Source organism: Barbus barbus (assembly GCF_936440315.1).
Source record: "Barbus barbus genome assembly, chromosome: 33".
Lineage (NCBI taxonomy): Eukaryota > Metazoa > Chordata > Actinopteri > Cypriniformes > Cyprinidae > Barbus > Barbus barbus.
The window spans coordinates 27,963,434-27,984,853 of record NC_136761.1 but is presented as its reverse complement, the minus strand read 5'-3'; the positions used below and the strand labels follow the sequence as shown (position 1 = coordinate 27,984,853).

The 21,420-nt window shown below is 37.2% G+C and overlaps 1 protein-coding gene across 1 annotated transcript; it reads right to left on the bottom strand.

The window, feature by feature from the left end:
* Window positions 1-10,397: 10,397 nt before the first annotated feature.
* On the bottom strand, window positions 10,398-14,257 carry LOC306853281 (microfibril-associated glycoprotein 4-like). Its single transcript, XM_079390566.1, has 6 exons — window positions 14,222-14,257; window positions 14,033-14,085; window positions 13,746-13,949; window positions 12,176-12,272; window positions 11,867-12,034; window positions 10,398-10,953 (listed from the first exon to the last, which is right to left on the bottom strand). The coding sequence occupies exons 2-6, from the start codon at window positions 14,048-14,050 to the stop codon at window positions 10,697-10,699; spliced, it is 744 nt and encodes a 247-aa protein (XP_079246692.1). The 5' UTR covers window positions 14,051-14,085; window positions 14,222-14,257; the 3' UTR covers window positions 10,398-10,696.
* Window positions 14,258-21,420: the final 7,163 nt, after the last annotated feature.

The window sequence follows — 21,420 nt, the reverse complement described above, 5'->3', positions numbered from 1 at the left end:
TCTTCAGGAAATTTGTTTACACAAATTTACATCTGAATAATGAAACAGTTTTAAAGAGATACTCCACCCCAAAATGACAATTTTGTCATTAATCAATTACCACCATGTCGTTCCAAACCCATAAAAGCTTTGTTCGTCTTCTGAATACAATTTAAGATATTTTGGATGAAACAGCGCATCCCTGTGTCAAGGCTGATACAGAAGAGTGTATGTGTTTTGCGTCCAGGGCATAATCTCCAAAATGGCGCTGTGCTGATGCAGAGGAGACGTTACGGTGCCTAATTGTTGAATAAAGTCATTATTTTTGTTGTATTTCTATATAAAAAGTATTCTCATCGCTTCATAACATTACATAACATATTCTGACAATGTGTTTCATACTTTTCTGGACCTTGACAGTGTAATTTACTTGGCAGTCAATGGGACAGACACAAGCCTCCCGGGTTTCATCCAAAATATCTTAAATTGTGTTCCGAAGATGAATGAAGCTTTTACAGGCTTGGAACAACATGGGGGTAAGTGATTAATGACAATTTTCATTTTGGGGTGGAGTATCCCTTTAAGCCTGGAATACACTACACGACTTTTAAAAATCTGAACAGATTTTTAAATCACCAGGCATCATACACTTACCGATTTTGTAAATAATGACAAAGGAAAGCTGGGCATCATATATAATTAGGCCTGGAATACACTACACGTTTTTTGTCCTGATTTTCCGCCAATTTACAGTCTGGAGAAGTTGACACTAGTTGCCGAAAGTCAGAGCCAGTCTGTAGATTTGATAGTCACAGACTCCGGTTTTTTAGCTTCAGACTCAGATTCTATCCAGTTGGAGGATATCAAAAATGTTTGATATTTTCAGCCGATTTTAGAACGTATATTGTTTCCATTTGTCACGCGTCTCCAAGGCTCATGTTTCTGAGTGAGTTTGTTGTGCTCGGAACAACTTTAAAGTCTGGTAGTGTATGATCCTCGGTCATGTTGTGTATGATGCCCAGTTTTCCTTTGTCACGATTTACAAAGTCAGTATATAGCCAGGTCCATAAATATTGGGACATCAACACAATTCTAACATTTTTGGCTCTATACACCACCACAATGGATTTCAAATGAAACGAACAAGATGTGCTTTAACTGCAGACTGTCAGCTTTAATTTGAGGGTATTTACATCCAAATCAGGTGAACGGTGTAGGAATTACAACAGTTTGTATATGTGCCTCCCACTTGTTAAGGGACCAAAAGTAATGGGACAGAATAATAATCAAATCAAACTTTCACTTTTTAATACTTGGTTGCAAATCCTTTGCAGTCAATTACAGCCTGAAGTCTGGAACGCATAGACATCACCAGACGCTGGGTTTCATCCCTGGTGATGCTCTGCCAGGCCTCTACTGCAACCGTCTTCAGTTCCTGCTTGTTCTTGGGGCATTTTCCCTTCAGTTTGGTCTTCAGCAAGTGAAATGGATGCTCAATCGGATTCAGGTCAGGTGATTGACTTGGCCATTGCATAACAGTCCACTTCTTTCCCTTCAAAAACTCTTTGGTTGCTTTTGCAGTATGCTTTGGGTCATTGTCCATCTGCACTGTGAAGCGCCGTCCAGTGAGTTCTGAAGCATTTGGCTGAATATGAGCAGATAATATTGCCCGAAACACTTCAGAATTCATCCTGCTGCTTTTGTCAGCAGTCACATCATCAATAAATACAAGAGAACCAGTTCCACTGGCAGCCATACATGCCCACGCCATGACACTACCACCACCATGCTTCACTGATGAGGTGGTATGCTTAGGATCATGAGCAGTTCCTTTCCTTCTCCATACTCTTCTCTTCCCATCACTCTGGTACAAGTTGATCTTGGTCTCATCTGTCCATAGGATGTTGTTCCAGAACTGTGAAGGCTTTTTTCGATGCCGTTTGGCAAACTCTAATCTGGCCTTTCTGTTTTTGAGGCTCACCAATGGTTTACATCTTGTGGTGAACCCTCTGTATTCACTCTGGTGAAGTCTTCTCTTGATTGTTGACTTTGACACACATACACCTACCTCCTGGAGAGTGTTCTTGATCTGGCCAACTGTTGTGAAGGGTGTTTTCTTCACCAGGGAAAGAATTCTTCGGTCATCCACCACAGTTGTTTTCCGTGGTCTTCCGGGTCTTTTGGTGTTGCTGAACTCACCGGTGCGTTCCTTCTTTTTAAGAATGTTCCAAACAGTTGTTTTGGCCACGCCTAATGTTTTTGCCATCTCTCTGATGGGTTTGTTTTGTTTTTTCAGCCTAATGACGGCTTGCTTCACTGATAGTGACAGCTCTTTGGATCTCATCTTGACAGTTGACAGCAACAGATTCCAAATGCAAATAGCACACTTGAAATGAACTCTGGACATTTTATCTGCTCCTTGTAATTGGGATAGTGAGGGAGTAACACACACCTGGCCATGGAACAGCTGAGAAGCCAATTGTCCCATTACTTTTGGTCCCTTAACAAGTGGGAGGCACATATGCAAACTGTTGTAATTCCTACACCGTTCACCTGATTTGGATGTAAATACCCTCAAATTAAAGCTGACAGTGTGCAGTTAAAGCACATCTTGTTCGTTTCATTTGAAATCCATTGTGGTGGTGTATAGAGCCAAAAATGTTAGAATTGTGTCGATGTCCCAATATTTATGGACCTGACTGTATGTATGATGCCTAGTGTTTTAAAAATCTGTTCAGATTTGAAAAGTCATGTAGTGTAATCCAGCCTTTAGAATTAATAGTCGTTTGAAACTTGTAGATGTTTTGTATTTCTTGTGCTGAGAATATTTAATTCAACTCATTAACTTCTCATCAAACTGTTCTGTTAATTGGTGCAGTATTTTAAATGTTGAAATGTATTTGAAATGTATTTCCTTTCAAATTTGCACTGTTTTACTTCAAAAACTGAATGATTGCATTTTCAGTTTTGTACAGTATATGTAGAGACTTTGTATTTTGTCTTTCAAAATAAAACTTTTATTAATTTACAATTGTCAGCATCCTTTAACACTATAATTTTTTGTTTTTTAATAAGCTGTAAAATAAGAAGTGTTTCTCTGTAGAACGTTTAGGCTAGTATTTTACTTTTAGCACTTTATTGAATGCGTTTGATCATAATAATCTAGGAAAATCTGTGAAAGGACAGTGTTCCTCTGTACACGGTTTAGTGATATCACTTTATTTAATTGGTCAGTAAAAAATCCATAAAGTAAGTTTTACACTGTTAAAAAAATAAAGAAACGGTCAAATGACTGGCAGTAACGGTTGCCAAACAAAAAACATAAAACTGAAGTAAATAAAAAAAATGGGACAAACCACGCTCATATCGATGTAATGTGGAATACCATTCATATGCCTTAAATACGGGATGATTCTATGTTAATGTCAAGCCTTGTTTGCAAATGTGTGCTAATATTGCCAACTTACAAAATAATGACAGACTGCTGATATTACTGAACTCATACTGTGAAATATCCCAAAACATTGCTTTTGGTACCATATAAGAGTCATAATTTGCTCAGTCAGTTGTTTGTTCTCTCACTTTTGTGTACATACAACAGACCCAAGTGAATGATTAGAGATTTTTCCTCACTGCCTTTTAGCATTAACACCAGGAAGGTTTTAGGTTTCGCAATATCAGTTTTGTCTTCAGAAGATAAAAGCATAGCAATTTGGGTGGGCCCATGATCTTCCATCTAGCACCACAGTACAACCAATGTGACATCTACATTAGATATGACAAACCTAACACAAACTATAACAAGCGGTTCATAATGTGTTATGTATAATTAATTATTTGGACATTTAACTCCTCTTCCTTTTGTATTCACAGGTTGATAACAAATGTGGTAATGGCCAGTTTCGATAGGGATGTAATGCAGTGTTTGTCCACTGTTGGAGGCTGACAAAAATCAGGTTGACATCAGAACTTAATGTAAGATTGACCTCAACCTCTAATGTTGGATAGATGTTGCATTTTTCATTTTCACCCAAAATACAACATCTGTCCAACGTTGGGTTCTGACGTTGGGTTCTGACATCAATTTGACGTTGGGTTCTGACGTCAACCTGATTTTCATTTTCAACCAAAATACAACGTCTGTCCAACGTTGGGTTCTGACGTCAATCTGACGTTGGGTTCTGACGTCAACCTGATTTTCATTTTCAACCAAAATACAACGTCTGTCCAACGTTGGGTTCTGACATCAATCTGACGTTGGGTTCTGACGTCAACCCGATTTTCATTTTCAACCAAAATACAACGTCTGTCCAACGTCGGAGATTGACGTCAATTTGACGTTGGGTTTTGACATCAGTCTGACGTTGGATTCTGACGTCAACCCGATTTTCATTTTCAACCAAAATGCAACGTCTGTCCAACGTTGGAGATTGACGTCAATCTGACGTTGGATTCTGACGTCAACCCGATTTTCATTTTCAACCAAAATACAACGTCTGTCCAACGTTGGAGATTGACGTCAATCTGACGTTGGGTTCTGACATCATTCTGACGTTGGGTTCTGACGTCAACCTGATTTTCATTTTCAACCAAAATACAACGTCTGTCCAACGTTGGGTTCTGACGTTGGGTTCTGACATCAATCTGACGTTGGGTTCTGACGTCAACCCGATTTTCATTTTCAACCAAAATACAACGTCTGTCCAACGTCGGAGATTGACGTCAATTTGACGTTGGGTTTTGACATCAGTCTGACGTTGGATTCTGACGTCAACCCGATTTTCATTTTCAACCAAAATACAACGTCTGTCCAACGTCGGAGATTGACGTCAATCTGACGTTGGGTTCTGACATCAGCCTGACGTTGGGTTCTGACGTCAACCCGATTTTCATTTTCAACCAAAATGCAACGTCTGTCCAACGTTGGAGATTGACGTCAATCTGACGTTGGGTTCTGACGTCAACCCGATTTTCATTTTCAACCAAAATACAACGTCTGTCCAACGTTGGAGATTGACGTCAATCTGACGTTGGGTTCTGACATCATTCTGACGTTGGGTTCTGACGTCAACCCGATTTTCATTTTCAACCAAAATGCAACGTCTGTCCAACGTCGGAGATTGACGTCAATCTGACGTTGGGTTCTGACGTCAACCCGATTTTCATTTTCAACCAAAATGCAACGTCTGTCCAACGTCGGAGATTGACGTCAATCTGACGTTGGGTTCTGACGTCAACCCGATTTTCATTTTCAACCAAAATGCAACGTCTGTCCAACGTCGGAGATTGACGTCAATCTGACGTTGGGTTCTGACGTCAACCCGATTTTCATTTTCAACCAAAATACAACGTCTGTCCAACGTTGGAGATTGACATCAATCTGACGTTGGGTTCCGACGTCAATCTGACGTTGGGTTCTGACGTCAATTTGACGTTGGGTTCTGACGTCAACCCGATTTTCACTTTCAACCAAAATACAACGTCTCTCCGACGTTGGGTTCTGACGTCAATCTGACGTTGGGTTCTGACGTCAACCCGATTTTCACTTTCAACCAAAATACAACGTCTCTCCGACGTTGGGTTCCGACGTCAATCTGACGTTGGGTTCCGACGTCAATCTGACGTTGGGTTCCGACGTCAATCTGACGTTGGGTTCTGACGTCAACCCGATTTTCACTTTCAACCAAAATACAACGTCTCTCCGACGTTGGGGTCCAACGTCAATCTGACGTCATATTGACGTCCGGTGCCTGCTGGGAGGGACTCATGAACAACCATCACAAAACAAAAAAACAGTCGTAGATCATCCAGGTAACCACACACAGTATTAAGAACCAAGGGTTCCCAAACTTTTGAATGTGGTTATTTTAATAATTTCAGCTATTTTTTTGTCTTGCGGACTATATGTAAACATCTTTTATGGAAAATATCTTACTCAGGACAGTACTAAATAAAAAATAACATGCATTTTGTATGATCTCTCTTATTTTGGTAAAATTATCCACATTTTCACAGATTCTGCAAGGGGTTCCCAAACTTTCGCATGCCACTGTATGTCCCATTTATTGTCTATTATAATATTTCTGCAAAATGTACATTTTAGTAAGACTTTTTGCACTCATGTAATTGCGCTCAGTCTGTTTGGCGTGCATGCGAGTGGCAGCGCTCGGTCAATGAAGTCTGTAAAGTTTAGCGGAGAATTACAAAGCAGAAGGCTCATGCCCATCTGACAGCAAAATGGAAATATTTCCATGACTCTCTAACATTTCTTCCAGAAGAAATCAGATGTGCTAAAACATTAGCCACATTTAAAATCCAGATTCAAAACTCATCTGTTTAGCTGTGCATTTGTTGAATGAGCACTGTGCTATATGTCCGAACTGACTGCACTGTACTTTATGTATAATCATTTTCTATCCCTAGAAGGTTAAAGTAAGTGCAAATGCAACAATATCAAAAGAAAATACTATGGAAGTCACTGGGGACCATCAACTGTTTGATTACCAGCATTCTTCAAAACATATTCTTTTGTGTTCAACATAAGACACTTATACAGGTTTGGACCGACATGAGGGTGAGTAAATGAAGACAAAGTTTTCTTTTTTGGGTGAACTATCCCTTTAACAAGTGATATTGTTGCATTGTATATATTCTACAGTACTCACCATTATTCATTTTTGTGAAATGTTTGGGTAATAATGTATGCAAACACAATGACGCCAATAAAGTACATTAAATTGAATCAAAAATCAGCTTTAAAATCCACAAATCATGTGACTTATTATTTCATAATAAAAACCTACTGCATTAAAAATGTTCATTTTATATATATATATATAGAGAGAGAGAGAGCAAATCAGCCAAATCTATGTATTCTAAAGGTATTCAGAACATTTACTAGTACAAAACATGTTTATATATTTGGATAAATGCTGAAATGTTTATGTACAATTTACACAAAAAATGTATATATAATAGTTATGTCTCAATTAGCTCCCTAGCCCTCGAGCTCAGTTTGCGCAGTACAGCTTTAAGACGAACACACCTAAGAGCACACGAGGACTAAACAGTGTTGCCAACTAATTTTCAGGTGAAGTTCCTAAGGCCAGGTCGATTTGTTGGATGGTAGAAATTCCCCTATGCCTTGAGATAACCTGGGGCGACTCTGGTGATACTTAAAGATTTATACTCTTTTAGAGCGGACGACATCTTGTCCCTTTTGACTCCAGACAATGCCTTTGAATATGCTTTAAACATGGCCGGAGACCTCACAGAGAATCCTCATGGCAAAAACAACAGTTTACATAGCATAGTTTCATGGCGAAGATGACATGATTCATCACATTATATATTTTTTGTAACATAATTGGTTCTTCATATGTGCAATTGAGCAATGTTACTGGCAAAGCAAATTTGGTTTTCGATTACTACATCTTGTTACTCAAGTCACAGGTGGTTATGGTTATCATATTCAGACAGACGTCTAGACGTATTGTCCATATGCATCTGTTATTGCAACACACTAATGAACTCTGGCTCAAGTGTTAGGATATTTTGAAAATCATACAAATGTTACTGTGAGCCTGCAAGAAAAATAAATACTTATTATTAATCAAAAATCCCCCCCCCCCAACCTGATGTATCTTCTAATTTTAGTATGAGCTTCAATAAGCATCCTGAAAATGGAATGAAAAGACTAATTAATAAAAATACTAATTTCAATCATAATTTTAGCACATACACATACCATCTTCTCCCAACATCCTATCCAGTGCCATACAATTTTCAAAACGCACAAGAAAATATTTAATAATTTTTACAGATTCAAAATCTTGTTTTCAAGCAATGGAAGATTAAAAACTGAATTCCCCACAGAACATTGCACATTGACTACAGTAGACCTGTTACACAGTCAATTAGGAAATAAACAAGTTGATACTGCTGCAAAGGAAGCTGTCAGTTTGGGTACAACATGTCAAATCTTTCTCTCAGACTTACTCTGATTTTTAACATATTATTTTTAATGTGTAATTTTTAACAGTGTTGTTTTAAAATTAACTATGTGACACAGCTCTTGCCATGCAAATAGCTTTAGATGGCATTAAATCTTTAATTACGTACTTCTTTAGAATCTTTTTTTCCAGAGTCAACCAATGGACATGACATGTCCTACCTCTATTTCAGCTAACTCGGAGCCAGTTTGGGTAATTTTGGAGAAGCGGAATAGTTCACAACGAATCTATTGCTGTATGAGCAATTGCTCTGTCTGTTGGGAGGTCAAAACTGTCCAGATTCATATTTCTGGTTTTACATGTTTAGGTCGCATTGTCTCTTGGTCTAAGTTTTAGTTTTATGCCCCCTGCAAATCTAATTCATGTTCTGAGGTTGGCGACTAAAACTGAAGTGCCGTTAACAATATGTCAGACATTTGGCTATGCTATATGGCCATGCAACCAATAATAATCTTGAAATGGAATGTGTTTTCCCCTCACAAATCAGTCACCTAAGTCAATTTGCAGGTTGTTATATGATCTGACAACACTAAAGAGTTCCTCCAAACTCTGGTTATACATGAGAATATTCAGACCTGGTCTGGTGAAGTGACTCATCACACATTCTCTTACAGAAAAAAGCCAACAATAGGGATGGGCGATATACCGCTAGACATGATTAACTGGAAGAAATTTGTTAACCGATAATTTTGGACTATCACCTCTATTGCAGTTGTGCTAAATGGTCACGGAAATGTATCGCGTTTTTAAGCATTGCGGTTTTAAAACAACTTATTTCTATATGCATTTCTGATCGCTGTAAGAGAGGCCAGTGCATGTGAAGATGGTGCTCAGAGAGCACAGGAGTATTGAACAGAGTTATAGTGGCACATTTATAGGCCTTGAATGGTTAAATACATACACTTGTGTGTGTCAAAATGCCTGACTTTGCAAATATCCTCATAAACACAGTAAATTAGGTCTTAAGTGAAAGCAAACAGCTGAGAAATAAAACAGCAGTATATTGGATCCAGGCAGCTCTTAAAGTGACAGCAGTCTAATATTCCTGCTCAGCCATTCATGTTAATCAAACAACAACAAAGAAGAAATATCTCAGTTCTTGACTAAATCACTTTTGTAACTTTAATAAGAAGAAACATATGAAACACTTTCTGTGGTTTTGATATCACAAAGACCTTGCAATAAGCAATTTTTGAAAAATGCTTTTGACCACAGTGTTGGACTGTGTCCCAAAACACACTTGCAGGCAATCAGCAGGAAAGGGGCATGTCTTGTAATGATAGAGAGAAGCTCAATTTGAGACCTGATATTAGCAGATCGAATATAGAGAGTAATGGAAGATAAAGAGGAAAATATCAGAGGAACAAAACATTAAAAAGAAGGGTTACGGTCAGTCAAGAGGTAGGACCCTCGTAAATATGGGAGCAGCTTTCCAGCGATGGAGAGAACTCAAGGTGCGGGAAGGGCTCGAATCGGACGCCGAGGTTGCGTTGTTTCTTTTTGTTAGGTGAGTAACGTTGATTTTGCTTTGTTTCACACAACTTATCTCTTTAAATATGCTTGTTTCTGTGATCGTCCTTATGCCAGGGTTGTGTACATATGTGTGGGGTGGAGATATTGAAACAGGGGCGAGGTCCAAAGGGTCACAAAGGGTGAACAGGCATTTGATTACACCCCATATGCCCATAGGGCCGATCTAATACGCAAATACATAAAAATGGAGATGCCTGGCAGATTATATTGAGTTTTGAGATTCTGGAAGGATTTTAAACCACTATCATCATAGATATCTCCCAGAGTGTTTACTTTATTATGAGTCCATTGCGGACAATGAATGACAAAAGATGATTATTATTGTGGAAAATAGGCAAATGGCCATATTGTAACTAGTTGTGAATGTCTTTCAACATCCCTCCATGTGGAGAGGAGGAGGGTTACAATGGGACCAAACTGAGATTTACACTGCCTACTTAGTGCACCTTTAAAGAGAAACAATTTGTTACCGTGAAATAAAATTACTCATATCATGATGTAAGATTTTGGTCATATCGCCCACCCTAGCCAACAATGTGTTTTGTTCCAATACCTTGTCTAGGGACCAACTGACAAATGAAATGGACTACTTAGGGAACTATTTGCAAATATTAAAATACATTTGTAGCATCTATATTTCACAGATTCACCAGGCCCCACCGACACTACTGCTTCCTTAAGTGCTATCGTAAACGTCCAACTTCTCACTTCTTAAGTTGTAATTATGACTTTGTCAAGTGCTTTGTTGCCAAACTTCAAAATAAAACACATGAAAACAAACAAAAAATGTAATATATCCTCATTCATATATGAAGCCCACATTAGTATTACCTATTTAGTTGGCCAACATTTACAACACACACACAAAAAAGTGCTTTGATAATATTGCTTTTATTGCTTCAAAATCAAAAAGGTTGGTGCTGACAGACCAGTAGGTTGTCAGATGGCAGGGAAGCATGCAGAAAAGCTTCAAAACATAAACACACTTTACATGCATCTGTCAATCCGGATTATGAGTGAAACAATTTCAGATAATTCAATAAAATGTTTGATTGTGGCTTTTATATGGGGGAATCAAGGGACTTGTCATCATATTTTAAGAAAGATCCACATGTATGCATGAAGTTGTGGACGCATGCACAAGCTGCAGTGAAGCGTTTGTAAGCCCTGCTCTACATCACACGTCTGATCTTCATGGTGATGGACTTCAGAGAATTCCAGTTGTTCCTCCAGGTCTTCCAGGTGACTCCAAAATCCCTTTCTTTACTATTTTTCTGCCACAAATAGGGACCAGTAGGGGTTGTGAGATAACATTTGTTGTACCAGAACCCTCCTTGAAAGTATTTCAAAGCGCAGTTCTCTCCTGAAAGGTCTTGGTCTTTGTCAAAGGTTGAGAACTTCATTCTGTTGTGAACACTCAAAGAGTCACCTGCAGAAAGGAGAAACCTTCATTATAAAGCCACTTTCATTTGGACGTCTAAAATAATTTTTTATTTTTTTTTAAATAAAACTTTCATTAAAAGGATTGATGGGGCCTTGTGTCATTTTTAACAATAATATTAATAACACTTTAGTATAGCGACCAATTCTCACTATTAACTAGTTGCATATTAGCATGCCTATTATTAACACGTTGTCTGTTTATTAGTACTTATAAAGCACATATTCTGCATGACCATATTCTACATCCCTAATCCTACCCAAAACCTAAACTTCTTTACTAACTATTATTATTATTATTAGTAAGCAGCAAATTTGGAGTTTGCGGTAAAAGTCGTAGTTAAGGGTTTGTTAATAGGGAGAAATTAACCTTAAAATAAAGTGTAAAATAAACGTACTAATCCTGACAAACTATATATCGTTAAAAAGCTATAAGCTATTGTTCTTTTGGTTTTGTGTCTAATGTTTAAAATGCTAAAATGTCAGTTTATGATGCTGCTTGTCTTCAACGCATGTCATATAATGAACAGTTCGTTACTGCGCCCAAACAAAATCTTACCGAAAGCTCATTTTTTGAGATATCAACCTTTAGATTTATGGTTTTGATTGTATAGCAGTTAAAAAAAAAAAAAAAAAAAAAAAAAAAAAAAACATTTGTCTATGAAAGTTAAAAAATGTGTATACATTTTTTATATTTTGAGTATTGTCCTTTCAAAAGAGACCAAAGTCAGGGCTCTATGACATTCAGGATTTATAACCATTTAAACATTATGGTTCAAAACATTTTCTTCCCTTTAAAACTCTTTATTTTAATTTTGTTTGTTTAAATTCATCATTATGATCATCCATTTGGAAACCGTAAAATTAAATTAATATAGTTTGTCTCTGTAGTTTTTTTTTACCTGCTCCTCCATTAACAAAGCCGCTCACACGCAGTCTGTACCCATCAGCCTCAGAGCTCACAGAGAAAGACTCGTACAGAGCGTAAGCCTTCTGCCCTTGAAAGTCCTCCACATCTACTCTGAGTTTATACTGATATCTGCGCGTCAGCTGGTGAATAGACTCTACACCTGTTAAAAACATGAAAGGAACCAGATTAGTAAATAAAAGTACAAAGAACACTGGATTTATACTGCAATCCAGATTACATGTCCAAGTTTTCATGTGCTTGATTGTTCAATTGTTTTCTCTTTTTAGCCCAAAACACTCACCCAGCCAGTGTTCGCCTTTTTTATCACCAAAACCTTTTTTATAACTCTCCCATGGCCTAAAGAAATTCAACTCGCCATCTTTTCGCCTGAGAATCACCTGAAACATTCACCAAGATACAATTCTGATATCAACATTATTTATTCTTCACACATTATGCTTTTAAATATATATATATTTTAAGTATCAGCTGTATACAAAGTGACCAACATTTGGTTTTCAACCACAGAAAATGGGTAATATTCAACAATCTGAAAATGGAGCCTCATTGAGATCCCCATATCTCTGGGACTGAATGATGTAGGGCCTTGGAAATGAAGAATCCAAAAGAAAAGTTTATTAAGAACTAAAATCTAAAATCATATTCTGATATCTTGAATACGTCTTGAGTTACAGGCATGCAAACTTTGGAAAAAGAATACTTAATGGCACTCAGACAGGTATGTTCAATGCAGTTGTTTTGACAGAAGGAAATAAGATAGATTTCTAGTTTCAACATTATTTGTTCTTCACAAATTCTTCTTTAAAATAAAAGTGTCATATTTTTTGCAAAGTGACCCACATTTGGTTCTGGACCACTGAAAATGTGTATAATTTAACGATTTACTCTTGGAGCCATATTGAAATTCCAATATCTCTGGAACCGAACCATAGAGGGCCTTAAAAATTAAGATGCCAAAAGGAAAGTTTTTTAAGACGTCTTTATAGTTACAGGCATGCAAACTTTGGAGAAAAACTTTGAAAAAAGTTTTTTCCCCATTTTTGAATGGTCACCATTGGCACACAATGCAACAAAGTTTGCTAAAGTCAACAGATTTTACTAACAGACCTATCAATCTCCATGTAAGAATAAAAGTATGATGATTCAGTCTTTCTGAAGTCATTTTTACCCCACTGTAATTTGGCTCTGAATCTCAGGTGAAAATTGACATTTTGACCCCCTTCTACAAAACAGTGGATTACTCAGTCAATATTCAACCCTGACATTTAATATTTTGGCTTTCATCACTATAAATGTTTATCTTTCTTCAGAAAAAAATATTAACAAAATAAAAAATTTGAGCCGGGGATCTCCGGTTGAGTTGACACAGAATGACCCAAAAGCAATTTGTATAGTAGTTTATAATAATATGTTACTATAAAATATGCAAATGGTATCAACCCAGCGAACAGGGAATATTTTGCATACTTTTTATGGAATTATGGATTCATGGATTCATGTCTGTACAGGACAGGCAGTCAATAAATGGAAAAACAAAGTAACTGGCATTACTTATTTGAAAAAGTAACTTATTAAATTAACCATAAAGTATTGCATTACTTCCTTACTTGAAAAAAGTAATCTCATAATGTGACTTGCTTTATTGTAATGAGTTACCTCCAAAACTGGTTGTAAAAAAAACTTTTTGCAACCTTTAAATAATGTTCTAATCACAAGAAAACATTTCAATGTTTTAGAAACAGTTCAAAACAATGTTCTCCTAATGTCTTTATAACCCTAAGCTGTTGGCTGCATGGGAATCACGCTGAGGTGCATCTGCTGATAAAATTAGTTCAAAGTGAAATGCGTACCGTCCAGTGTCCTCTGTCGTTTGATCTGCCAGAGACCATCTCACAGTAGACCTGCACTGCTCCATGCATTGTGCTGATGGTGTACACGCCACTACCATTTTTCCCACTCGAATAAATATCAGAGCAGTCTCTGGCAAGAAAACAATCCGATTTGATCGCATGTGCGCCCACCAACACGGGAAACAGCGACAAACACAGCAACACCTGAGAGACACAAACTCAAGATCTGAGCCTGATGGTTAACGTCTGACAAAATCACACTCATATTCTCACATACAGAAACTCACAATCATGTTTGTGATCATCGCTTCAGACGTCCAGTTCAGAGGATCAGATGCACCTGAAATACAGTTCAGACAAATACAGTCACTTTATTAGAGCATGAACATGCATTCTGTCATTTTCTGAAGAGAGAAAATATGTTATATATTTGCTGAGACCTGCATAATTTTCAAAATGACCAGAATCAAACTCACCGTATGCGCTGAGAATCTTGTGAATGATCAGGTGACGGATGCATCTTTAAATATGTTTCTGATCCTCCTCTTAATCTGACATTAAAAAAAAAAAAAAACTTCTTCATTGGACAGTCATGGGTTTGATGCCATAAAAGGGCAAGTTTTTGTTCATTTCGCTTTTTTGTGTGTGTGTGTGTGTGTGTGTGTGGGGGGGGGGGGGGGGGGGGGGGGGTTGATAAAGTTATTATCTGCAAATGATTGCAACAGACAATAGATTGCAACAAAACCCTCAGTGATAATCTGTATTTTCTTAGTTTAAGGGGTTTGTTACAAACAGGTCCTGATGACTTTTTGACACGCAAACTGCAGGTTTAATAAAGACCTTTTTAAGACCAAGTAAATAAGATTTAAGGACCAAACCAAAGAGAACAAAATATGTCAGATTCATGTTGTATTTCGTATTGCTTGGTGGAAAAATACTCTCTCCTACAGGAAAGCCTGTAAACATAAACATGAGTTGCATTAACAACAGTTTGAAAACACAACTTCCAACAGATCTCCATTACATTGTAAATTATTTTGCAAGTAAATGTATCTTGATTTAAGGATGTTTGGACTGGAAAACAAGACAGAAATTGTGGACATCCATCCATCCATCCACAAAAAAAAAATTGATCCCCTGCTGATTTTGTATGTTTTCCCACTGACAAAGAAATGATCAGTCTATAATTGTAATGGTAGGTTACTTTTACTTATTATTCTTTAGCTTGGGTTAAACAAATCATTTTTGCTTAGATGGACCAGCAGCTACGCTAATTATGTCTCTATTTGTTTCTCTGATTAACATCCCGTGGTAACTAGGAATGACAGAAGCTTCAGTCTGGATCCAACCCTTAAATGATCTGAGATGACCGAACACCTGAGAAAAGATGATGCCAACCCCTCAGAGGACGTCAGAGGATGCCAACGCTCAGACAACATACAGAATTACCAAATTTTGCCATAAGTTAAATATATTAAGGTTCTGCAATATGTAAATATATTGTGGAAACTTAATTTCCTGTAGAGCTGCTTTGCAGCGATTTGTATCGTAAAAAGCGCTATACAAATGAACTTGAACTTGAAAACTTGAACTTGTATCTCTCTATTAGTGCTACTGGATCTTAATGCCACGTTTGAAACTATCGACCACAACATTCATTTAAATAGACTAGAAAATTATGTTGGCATTAGAGGAAGTGCACTGGCATGGTTCAAATTGTACTTACCTGACCGCCATCAATTCGTGGCAGTAAATGAAGAGGTATCATACAATCACAAGTGCAGTATGGAGTACCTCAAGGCTCAGTACTAGGCCCGTTACATTTCATGTTTTACATGTTACCCTTGGGAGATATCATTAGGAAACATGTTAGCTTTCACTGTTATGCTGATGATACTCAGCTCTATATTTCTTCACGACCCGATGAAACTTACTGGATGACTAGCAGTTTTTTGCTGCTAAATTCTGAAAAAACATAGTGTTAATTATTGGACTAAAAACATTTGCATGTAATAACCTAGATCATAACCTAGATCACTTGATGGCTGCTCTGTAAATTCTTCGTCATCAGTTAGGAATCTATAGGTGTGCTTTGTGATAGCAATCTTTCCTTCGAAAAACATGTTTCTAGCATTTGTAAAACTGCATTGTTCCATCTTAAAAATATATCTAAATTACAACCTATGCTCTCAATGTCTAATGCAGAAATATGAATTAATGTGTTCATGGCCTCAAGGTTAGATTATTGTAATGCTTTATTGGGTGGTTGCTCTGCACGTTTAATAAACAAACTCCAGCTGGTTCAAAATTTAGCAGCTAGAGTTCTTACTAGAACCAGAGCCGGTTCTGTCAACACTGCACTGGTTCCCTATTAAATATTGCATATATTTTAAGATCTTGCTAATTACCTATAAAGCCCTGAATGGTTTATCACCTCAGTATCTGAGTGAGCTCTTATCACAGTATAGTCCTTCACGTCTGCTGCGATCTCAAAACTCCGGCCATTTGATAATACCTAGAATATCAAAAGCAACTGCGGACGGGAGAATCTGTGTATACAACACCGTGTTCCAGTTCCTGCCAATATTAAGCAACTTCCCACAGCCATTGAAGAGGAGTGGACAACCTGATCAACTCTATGCAAAGGAGATGTGTTGCACTGCGTGAGGAAAATGGTGGACACAAAGGCATAAAAAAGCAAGACTGGAGTTTGCCAAAACTTATGTGACAAAACCACAATCCTTCTGGGAGAACATACTGTGGACAGATGAGACAAACGTGGAGCTTTTTGGTAAAGGACATCATGGCACTGTTTACAGAAAAAGAAATCGGCCTTCAAAGAAAAGAACATGACAAACATAGAATGCGGACAAAACTTGTGCTGTTGAAATGATTTGTAGCAACTTAAAAACATAGCCAGCAACACATGAGAATGCATCAATATATTTTTAAATAAATGTTTAAGGTTTCAAAATAAAACTTTAAACTGTTGTCTGTAGTATTTCTATCATAAATATGTGGCCAAACATTACAGAGTAAATGCAATTAAACATTAGATAAACAATGGTTTGCTCGTGATGTAAAGTTTAACAACAATCGTCAGGCCGTCTGCTGGCATTTCTTATCATGCATAAAATAAGTTTATTGTTTATACATTTTGATACTTTATTTCAACCAATTATTATTGCCGCTTTATTACATGTATTTAATTGGTACTAAAAGCTATTGTTCCCTTATCTTAATTACCAAAAATATATAAAATCTTCAGCAGATGATTAACAAAATAATCATTACTGATAGCCCTATAATTGAAAATGAACCTGCGTTGTTTTGAAATTTGTGATTAGAATAGTATTTTTGTCATATATTTTGCCATTGTTGATTTCTTGAAAATAATAGGCTATTAAAATGACTTAATCTCCTGAAAAGAATATTGCATATAGTCGTGAGCTAATCACACATTGTATAGTCAGTTGTGTTAATTAAAATTCTTACCACCATCAAAAGTAAAAACTCAGAATGACATATCCCAGAATATTATGTTTATAGATTATAATTATTAATTGTGTTTATATTTGAAGTTGTTGTAAATAGTTGTGAACATAACATAAAATTGCGACTTTGATGGTGTATAATTTGTCATTAATCTCCAAGAGAATGCAAATGAAGTCTTTTTTTTTATTATGTTTGTAAAAAGTACAGAGATGACATAAATGACATACAACTTTGTATGCAATACACAATTAGTATCAAGGATGTAGTCAATGTCATCAAAACACAGTAAAGTAAAATAAAAAAGTTAATGATTGATAAAGAAAGTAAGAAAACTTGGGGAAAAAACACATGAGGGTAAGATACTAATTTATTGTGGTGGCGAAGTACTCCTCCAGCGTTGGTGTCACGCGTCTGTGTTGCGACGTACTCCTTCTCACACGTAAAAACTACACGACTGCCTACTTTGGTTGGTAATCCATGCCACAATGCACCCCTCATACGTGTCTTGTTCTGGTTTCGTGTCGGGGTTCAGACACTCATGCTCCAGGTTTGTTCTTGCTGTGGGAGCGTGCGATTTTGAGTTCGCTCGGGCCGTGCGTTCCTCTGTCCGTGTGTGTTTTGTTTGGCACGTGGTTCGGGTTCAGTGGTGTGCTTTTTCGTTGTTTTGTTGCACGCAGCTCGTGCTTTGGCTGCATGCTTTCTCTTGTTTTGTCTTGTTCTGTGTTGCACGCAGCTCGTGTTTTTTCACTGGCTGCGTGCTTTCATGTTTGTCATGTTTTGTGAACACTTGGCTTACGAGTCTCCTAATTAGTAGAGCTGGAGTCAAGTCCAGCTTTGTCGAGTCCAAGACCAGGACTAGTCAAGACCGAGTCCAAAGAGGCTCAAGTCCAAGTCGAAAAATTTAGAGTCCAAGTCAAGACCGAGTCCAAATGAGAGAAAAAAAGGATCCTCTTGAAGACCACATACTCAATTATTGATAATGTATGTAATGCGAGAGACAGCATATCTTCTATTCTAAGAAAATAATTTTGCATTATTATTTGTAATGATCAAAAAGCATGTGCAAAGTAACAACTCTGTAGGACAGGGGTCTTCAAACTAGATCCTGGAGGGCTAGTGCCCTGCAGACTTCAGCTCCAACTGGCTTAACACCCCTATCTGGAAGTTATAGTGTGTCTAGTAAGCGCTTGATTAGCTGGTTCAAGTGTGTTTAATTAGGGTTGGAGCTAAACTCTGCAGGACACCGGCCCTCTAGGACCAAGTTTGGAGCTGTAGGATCAAATTATTTTTATTTACATTTTATTTACTTTAGGTACAGAGCAAAAAATTCCAGGGTGAAATGAACTCTCCTGGGAGTACATGTGAGACCACACTCAAGAGTGAGAAATTAACACTGAAGCAGAGTTAAAGTTCATGAGGTAATTAAGACATTCATTGAGTGGTGATTGACCATTATTTAAGACACCTGATGTTAACGAGCAGAATCACCAAAGACGAAAATCACAATTACTGATATCTCTGTGTGTCTAAAATAAGATTTTTTTTTCATTTAATTACCAGAACAACTTTAAAGGAACCCTTTTAATTATTGAATACTGTAGAATAACAGGATTTTTATAATCAACAAGGTAAATCTGACATAGGTCATGATATAGATCGGGATATAGATCAAATGATCGTTATGTAAAAACATTACCAACATCACATGACCTCTTTTTTTTCTTTTTGTTTGTCTCTCTGTTGTAACTCAGCTATGGCAGCCAAACAAAACCTAACTATAAAAATATAAGGGCCAAGAGCCCAACTAAAGTAAACGCTGACCACTATAATGGTGACACAGTAATTGTGATTTTCGTCTTTGGTGATTCTGCTCGTTAACATCAGGTGTCTTCAATAATGGTCAATCACCACTCAATGAATGTCTTAATTACCTCATTAACTGTAACTCTGCTTCAGTGTTAATTTAACACTCTTGAGTGTGGTCTCACATGTACTCCCAGAAGAGTTCATTTCACACAAGCTGAAGTGCAACTTCACATTTTCAGTCTTTTTATTATAGTGTAACAGTATTGTTATACAATATTATACTGCTTTATAATAATAATTGTGTATAACATAGACATAACCACTGATTTGCATTGATTTTGCCTTTGTAATAATCAGTGTTGGGAGTAACGCGTTACAAAAGTAATGCATTACAGTAACGTATTACTTTTTGCTGTAACGCAGTAGTGTAAGGCATTACTAATCAATTTTCAGTAATATTTTACTCGGTACATGTTCAGTAACGCTTGCGTTACAACACACTTTTAGCCCCCGATTTTATTTTATTTAATTTAAAGTCAGGCTCTGACTTTTTTATATCCATAGAGCCGGGCTTCGGACCAATATTCATGTCATAGTTCAGACGCGGCTGTTTTAGGCTTCTCCTTCTCTTTATATTTTAGACATCCATCATGGAAACAACATGAGTCCGTGCTGCAGCGACTGTCAAGACCGACTTGGCAGTGTTTAGTGTCCCGCAGCGAGCCGTCAGCACAGATGAAGAGTTCTGCCTTCAAATACACACAATAAAGCAAAAGTAATTACCATGAATGTGTCCGGGGGAAATAGTAAGGATTCGCCATCTCCTCGTTAGACGCGCCTTTAGAGAGAAGTGCATCTTCACGGATAACGATTATATTAAATAGTTTTTGTTTTTATTTATTTCGTTAAGTAGTAATTTAAAGCTTTCGATATAGATATTTATCATGTCTGTGAGGCATGTATTCGCTGTCTTTCGGTTCATTTTTGTGAAGCGCTCCTGTTCAAGATAAAAGCACAAAGTTTTTTTTAATATTGTGAGTGCACACAAATAAAAGTAGACCCTTTACAGTTACAAATTATGTATTACTCTTATGAGCAAAAATTATGGCATAAGTTGTTTCCATTGAAAAAAAAATTGTAATTGATTGCGCTGGTGCCTCCATGTCCTGCGCTTTAGCTTCCACTCTCCGCACAAACTACTGGATGCAGCGCACATTTAGTTTAAAGGTTTAAACATTGTTATATGCTTGAACTGTTTTAATATATCTATAGATTTTATTTTAGGCAAGTCATGATGATTTGAGAAGGCTACATTTATAAAACATAAGCTATGATCAGCCTGCCGGTCTGCTGCTGACCACTTGGTCGTTACTTTAAGAAAGAAAAAAACTTATTTGATGAACAAAAAATGCTCCAAATGTTTTTTTCTAAATGAACTTAATAAAAAGCCGGAACGAAAAATAAACACTTTGTCATTAGGGCAGGGCTCTAGTACATTTTGTCATTTTAGAATGTTAAGTTCTACTTCTGTAGATATTTTGGTGAAAGTAACTCAAAAGTAATACAGGAGTCATGTAACGCATTACAATTCTGAGACAGTAATATTGTAAGGTAAGGGATTACTTTTAAATAACAGTAACAAGTAATCTGTAATGTATTACAGATTGGCAGTAACTTGCACAACACTGGTAATAATAGTCCTGCACGAAATGAGGAAATTCTGCAATGTGTGATAACAGTGGAGTTTTTTTTTTTTTTTTGCAATGATGATTACTTGTGATAAATGAATAATTAACTGTGCATATTAGGGCCAACAAAAAAAAAATATAATTATTATTATTTCATTATTGTAAAGAGTAAGTTTAGGGCTGGGGTAAGTGTAGACGTTAATAAAACACAATCTAACAGATAGAAAATTAAATTAGAAACATCTAAACTTTTTAGAACCAGCAAGTGCACCGTGGGTCATGTGACAAGAACCAGCCAATCAGCTGCATCCTTTCCCGTAACAAAATTGAAAGCTAAGCCAAGATGGAGAGACAGCTGATCACAGCTGTACAAGGATAGCCATTTTTTAAATAAATTTAGTTGCAGAGCTACTGCAAGGGATTTTTAGTGCTCCATTTATCCTTTGCTGAATCGGCCGCGTCGTCATGGAGAGCACAGGTCATGGTTGCTTAGCAACGGCAGACGCTACAGGAGCACGAGCATAGAGCGCAGCTACACAGTGCTTTGGAAAGAAGGAGAAAGCCGCGCGCATAGGTTTTTCCAGGCGTTTTTAGGCGCGACATGCGAATGTGGTTTTGTTTTGAAGGAGAAAAAAAGCATAATGCTGGACTCGGTCGAGACCAACGAGAACATTTGGCGAGTCCAA

Coding starts and splice junctions, on each gene's coding strand:
- LOC306853281 (XM_079390566.1), bottom strand. Junction 12,273..13,745: donor ACGACAGAGGACACTGGACG/GTACGCATTTCA, acceptor TGAATGTTTCAG/GTGATTCTCAGGCGAAAAGA. Junction 12,035..12,175: donor AAAAGGCGAACACTGGCTGG/GTGAGTGTTTTG, acceptor TGTTTTTAACAG/GTGTAGAGTCTATTCACCAG.